Raw genomic sequence first — 6,142 nt, 5'->3', positions numbered from 1 at the left:
AACAACAAATCAAAGTGATTTGCATGTCTAAGAGGAATTGCTCTTGGGAGGAGACCGTGTGCACCGGCAGTGTCATGATCCATCCACCTGAAGAAGGGCCATGGGATGTAGATAGGAGACAGAGAAACTACCACCAATTCAAGACAACAATGCTCTGAGAAACATCTTACATGAAATCCTAACCTACAACTGATGCATCCTACATACTGGTACGCTGAGAGAATTTGATGTAAGATAATAAATATTTTGTTATACTACAGAGAAATACCAAAATAGACGACCATATAAAACCCTTCAAGGTTTATCCTTAAGGCACTTCTAAGTTCTAACTCAACTGCGTAGTTATGGTTCAAACCATCTCACAGAAACAAAAATGGCCATTTATAGAAACCACAAAAGAACATGGAAAAGATGACGCACGATTCTAAGGTATAGGTTCGGAGTTTGGACAATACTCTCATTTACACAGTGCATGTAATCTTTTCTGATATGAATCACAGCTCTCAGCATCAAGATGCAAAAAGCTTTTAGGTTAGAGAAATCATCAATGGGAGAGGACCCAGCCCGCTTCAAATGCCATTGCTATCTAAAACACAACCATTCAACAATGAAAACAGAAAGAAATAGAAAGAAAAGGCTCTGGCCAGATATCTCAACCAGATGAACATACATAAAAAGGCTCAGTTTAGCAACTTTGATTAGAAGTTAAAATTAACTGTACATAAATGTGAGGCGGAAGAAACAAGGAAGGCCTTTACCTTCCCATGTTGTCACTTCCAGCATCTGATAAGATAGTTACCCTCCTTGCTGCCTTCATGAACTCACTGTGATAGGAATGGAAACCATAAATAACAATAGAAACAATGCATGCAATGTAGGAAGCAGTAAAGACTTGAGACTGAAGATAATATTCCCAGTTTCACACTTCTCAAAAGAGGTAGAAAGTGCATCTAGGAATTGCGTATAAAGAAATCATCCTTGCTTTCTTAAGCTTAACATCAGGAAGTCTGATACCATTTTTGCCAATCAACAGAATTAGGGAAGTACTCACTAGTCCTTAGCAACTTGAGAACCAATCCAAGACCAGTGCAGGACCAAGCCAAATGGGTTGCTACAAGGGATTGGGCTCTGACCCATACTATGCAACCAAAGAAGCCTCTTACCCAAAACTAAGGCTCTGCTCAAGAATGGCTCCACATGCAATATTGATTTGGTTTGAGCAAGGACTAGAGTTACTCCAGCAAATGACAAAACAGAAGCATGCATGGGTGTAAGACCTAAGTCTAATTGACAAGCACTCAAACAACCAGAATGAAGGAAACCAACTTGGCATTCAAGTCATTCAGAGTCATTTTGCATGGGTTGGGGATGATTACTACCAATGGCTCAACTACAGGTGGTAACTAGGGATAGCAGTGGACCGGGTGGAAACGGGGCCCGGCCCCACCTCGCCCCGTTTGAACAGAGGATACAGGGCATGAAACAGAGAATGGCCGGGGATGGAGGTTAAAATCAAAACCTGTGAGGGGATGGACTTACTCTTGCCCCCGTCCCTGATATCCATCAAGGAAATTACTATTATACTCTAATACATATTATAAAATCATACATATATATATAACCTTAACGTAAAACCCTTTCTCGAATCTCTCCTCTCTCCTTTCTCTCCTTCCTCTAACGAGCCATGTGAGCTCCCATTTCTCTCTGCTGGCAGAAGTCACCAGCAGCAGAAGGTGGCAGCGGCGGAAGGACCACGGAAACAGGGCCCTGCCCCCGTTTGGACCGAGGATGGAGAACATGAAACAAGGAATGGACCGAGGATGAAGGCGGGGATGGAGGGCAAAAATTTGAAACGGGGTGGGGGTGAAGACCTTATCCCCGCCCTGGTCCACTGCCATCCCTACGTGTACCAAGTGCACACAACCCACCGACTAAAGGTAAGGCAAGATGCGATAGGAAAGTAATGAATAATCAATGAAGGTAAACGGGCAAACATGACTCGCATAAGAGTTGGAAAAGGTAAAGAGGGGAAGAAGTACCTGTAGGGTTCATCTCCTGTGTGCCTAACAATGCCATAAGCATCTCTGTAAAGCACCCTACCAAACATCTCAGATTCATTGACACCAAACAATTCTGCCAGCATCTTGTAGAGCTCTTCATAAGACCTGAACAAAGAAAGATCCAGGCTCCGGCCCACATCTTCAGATTCCATGAAGACCTTGCAGTGGGCATTGACTCCATCATCAAAAGGCTTATCACTAGAAGGCTTCTCTTTAAGCCAAGAAAAACCTGGAAAACGGTCTGAAGTAATGGGAGCATCCAAATGCTTCTCATAGTTTGACCCTGAACCCAGGTTGTATGAAAAATCCTTGTCAATGTGGGGATGTTTAAAATTCTCAGGACTCCCACTAAAGATGCCACTGTTGGTAACAATACTGGAACCAAACCTATCTATGGAATATTCCTTTGACTGTTGCTGCGTGGAATCAGATCCCTGTGGTTCTTTTGTGCCTATTGATTGACCAAACAGCCTGATCTGGGTGGTCTTTCCAGCCAGCTTCACATGACCTGCATCCCTTTTGCTGCTCATTGGTGGGCTACAAACAGAGAGGATGCAAGAGAGGCTGCCATGCCCACTAGAGCAGTCTAGGGATGAGGAATTCCCTATAAAAAGCTCAGTTGAAACGGCGGCAGAATGGACAGCCCAGTCCTGATAGTTATATGTGCCATCAGGCAATAAACCTGGACGAATTTTACTTGGACTGTAGTCCAAGAGTGAAACACCGAAGTGACCATGCCTGGCTCCCTGTATGCCTGAAGGAACATTTTCTGGGAGACTCTGCATCGGGTTGACTGACCCGAGCATATTACTCTGAATAACACCAGCTGGGAGAGAACTGAAGAACCCATTAACATTGTGCGGAAACTCTGGGTACTGAGAAACCCTCAGATTCTTCTTAGGAAGTGCAAATGGAGACATTTGGATAGTTGGTATGTTGGAGACAACTTCAACTAACCACGGGCTCACTCTCTTCACATTCTGCAGCAGATCCGGCTCATCCCACGTCACCTGCATACACAAGGAATATAAGTGATCATAGATCACCAAGCAAGAAAGAGGGAGCACGAGTAGCAGAGAACAAAGGGAAAAAGATATATCTTCTCAACGAATATCCATGATTGTAACACACAAACTAGTCCCATGTGCCTTATTTATCCAGCAAAAAGCAGACTCATGCAGGGGATGGACATGCACAGTTGGTATCAAATGCCATCAGGAGAACTCCAAATGACTGATAGACCTACCCCTCGAGGAAGCTACTTCCAATAGATGCAGATATATAGAGTACCTAAGTACATATCCGACTTATTATCAATCTGTCTGCCTCCTAGAGCAGTCATCTGCCCATATTCACATAGATCTCAGGTTGAAGTAGCCGTAGAAAGAAGCAAACCAGAAAATCAGAAAAACAAAGAAATAAAACATCAAACAATTAAAACAATCATCCTTCATAAACCCGCGAAATAGATCAGAAAATAAGAGGAAGTAGACCAAATGCAAACAGCCAAAAACTCTTTCAAACTAGAAGTAGAAAAACCCTTGCTCAACCACCCTAATGTAGTCTAAGATCTTGATAATTTGCAGAATGCTACTCACTCCTACTGATACATCAGAATCGTAATACTAAAAGAACTGAACCAAATATTTTGTCAAAAGACAGAACGATGAAAAAGCACTCAGACAACACACACAGTTGTTCATACAGCCCAAAACATACACATTTGTAGTTTTCACTCGGTTAGTGCAATACCTGAAGAAGTTGCCATGGTGAGTTAGGCCAGTTAATTGGATCTGCAAAATGCACAGATGAAATCACTCCCATAAACCAACTGATCCTAGAGGAATCCTCTGTCTCGAACGCCATCTTGAATCTCATCCCGTGCATCCAATGCATCCTCATAGAAGCATTCACAGCACTAGCTTTCACGCAAAACTCAGGAGTGCTTGCACGAGGGTAATAAATCACTTCAAATGGTTGTCCAGATGCTGCCAAGCTAGATGCCTCGATCACGTCCTTGGCGCTCACCTTACTCTTATCCCTCGAGAACCCGCCATTACCAGGACTTGGCGTCCTCTTCTCATCCTCTCTCAAAAACATAGAACACCCACCACCAGCTAGTCCATTCCCTGTTTTTCCTTCCCATCTGGGGCTCCTGAACGGCGACCCCACACTCCCAGCCATTGAACACCACACCGATGAAGCCAAAGATGCAGAATCCCAACCCAACCTAGTCGACCTCCTTACCCCAACACAAAGCTCTCCACTGGCAGTCCTCAGGAACACAATGGAGTCACCAGCCACAAGCTTCTTCTGATTGACAAACGTGCTCCAACCCGTAGTTAGGAGGTGGCGCCTCGGCGTCCCCCGATATATATGCCTGAACTTCCAAACATCACCATGAACATCCTTTACAAGCACAGTCTGAACAGGCGGATCCATAGAGTAGTCGAGCTTCGGGAAGATGGTCTCCGCACAGTAGCGCGGGACCGAGAACCCGCCCCCATTGTTGGCGTCCGACTGCGTCAACGTCTTGGCGAAAGAAGTGGGCTTGTCCGCATCCAAGCAGCTGTTCTCACTGAAAGTCTCTTCTCCTCCTTCCACAATTCCAAAGGCACCCTCCACGCTGCTCAACGGAAACAGCTTCAGCTTCACGAAGACCTCATCAGTCTCTGTATCAGCCATGAACCTAACGTCCCCAATCTTGCAGGGGATAAACGGCAGGGCCTTCGCGGAGGGCGGGAACTCGACCCCGCAGCCGGCATGCTCAGCATGCCCTTGAGGGAAATAGTAGACCACCGTATTAACCTTTTGCATCTGGACCATGCCACCGGCACAGGCATGCCACAGCTGAGGATCCAGGCATCTCTCTCCATCCTTGCGGCGATTGAAGATCTCCTTTGAAGAATCCAAGGCATTAGTCATGGTAGAACCAGCACATTCCCCGGAAAACCCCCAGATCCGGTGCCGGAAAACCTAAACACCCCTTTCCTCAGATGAGCTCCACCTCTCCTTCTCAAAGGCAAAGGCGACGAAAACCCTATGAAGAACCAGCGCATTCCAGGCGAAGCCCTGTTCAGAATCAAAGGAGAAGATAAAAAAACCACGCTTAACCACCCAAAAATCAACTGAAAAACTCGCCGTAAATCTGAGGCGGAACTAACTCTCACCACCCAAATCAAAGAAAACAAGGAGCCATCCACTCTCTCACATAGACTACTCCCGATTTCTCATTTCTTCGAGAAACCCAAAAACAAAAAACGCAACAAAAAACAACACAAAAAAAAAGAACCGTAAAACGAGATTCCGAATAGAAAAAAAGAAAACTAGTTCCTAATCTAAACCTAAGTCCGTCATCCTTTGGGCAAATTTCCCTCCATTCAAGACTCCAAACCCGCAGAAATCGACTGCGAAGAGCCGAGAAATCAGCCGAAGCGACTACCAGAGCTCAAATTCAAGAGAACGAACTGATCTCTCCGATGAAAGAACTGAAAAAGACTCACTTAACCGACTCATTACCTCATTTTATCAATCCTTACCACAGAAAGAAACGAATGCAAATGAATTGCGAAAAAACGACCATAAATCTGGAGAGGGAGAAAGAGAGAGGGACTCTACCTGATTCTCTCAAGCTCTTATTCTTCTTCTTCTTCCCTCAAATTCTCCTACCAGAGAGAGAGAGAGTCTGTTGAGGAAAGAAGATCAAAGGTCCGAAGGGAAGTACTTAGTGGGGGTGGTGGAGTGGGTTAACCCGACCGGCTTAACTCCAGTTAAAAGATCTTACACCCCTGTCTGAGGTACACACACGGTACATCCCCCTTAACCTTGGGTCCGGATCACAGTCGGGTCTAGGATGTGGATTCTATAGGTCCACATGACCGGAGTTCGTGTTACGGAACTACCCTTGATAAAAGTATTTATTGGCGAGACTGGGACATTCTTAACTTGGTGAGAATGTTTTTTCTTTTCTTTTGCTGTCAACGGGTTGGATATGACCCCATATCCACAGGATCGAATCCTGATTAGATATATTTACACATATTACATGATTCAGTATCTTTGTAACGATGGCAAACTCTTTT

At 44.9% G+C, this 6,142-nt stretch overlaps 1 protein-coding gene across 2 annotated transcripts; it reads right to left on the bottom strand.

Moving 5' to 3' along the window:
• Positions 1–364: 364 nt before the first annotated feature.
• Positions 365–5,784, bottom strand: LOC149834371 (auxin response factor 18-like). 2 transcript variants are annotated; one of them, XM_090010089.1, is made up of 4 exons: positions 5,679–5,784; positions 3,813–5,132; positions 2,040–3,070; positions 365–824 (listed from the first exon to the last, which is right to left on the bottom strand). In XM_090010089.1, exons 2-4 carry the CDS (start codon positions 4,983–4,985, stop codon positions 755–757), a joined length of 2,274 nt encoding a protein of 757 aa, XP_089866215.1. In that variant the 5' UTR covers positions 4,986–5,132; positions 5,679–5,784; the 3' UTR covers positions 365–754. The 2 variants fall into 2 exon arrangements, with proteins under 2 accessions (XP_089866215.1, XP_089866214.1); XM_090010088.1 differs by lacking the exon at positions 365–824 and having other exon boundaries at positions 1,273–3,070.
• Between the last annotated feature and the right edge of the window lie 358 nt (positions 5,785–6,142).

This window comes from Nuphar pumila, chromosome 6, assembly GCF_984573655.1.
Source record: "Nuphar pumila chromosome 6, dmNupPumi1.hap1.1, whole genome shotgun sequence".
Taxonomy (NCBI): Eukaryota; Viridiplantae; Streptophyta; class Magnoliopsida; order Nymphaeales; family Nymphaeaceae; genus Nuphar; species Nuphar pumila.
The sequence above is the reverse complement of the archived record's forward strand: the minus strand, read 5'-3'. Positions and strand labels throughout refer to the sequence as shown.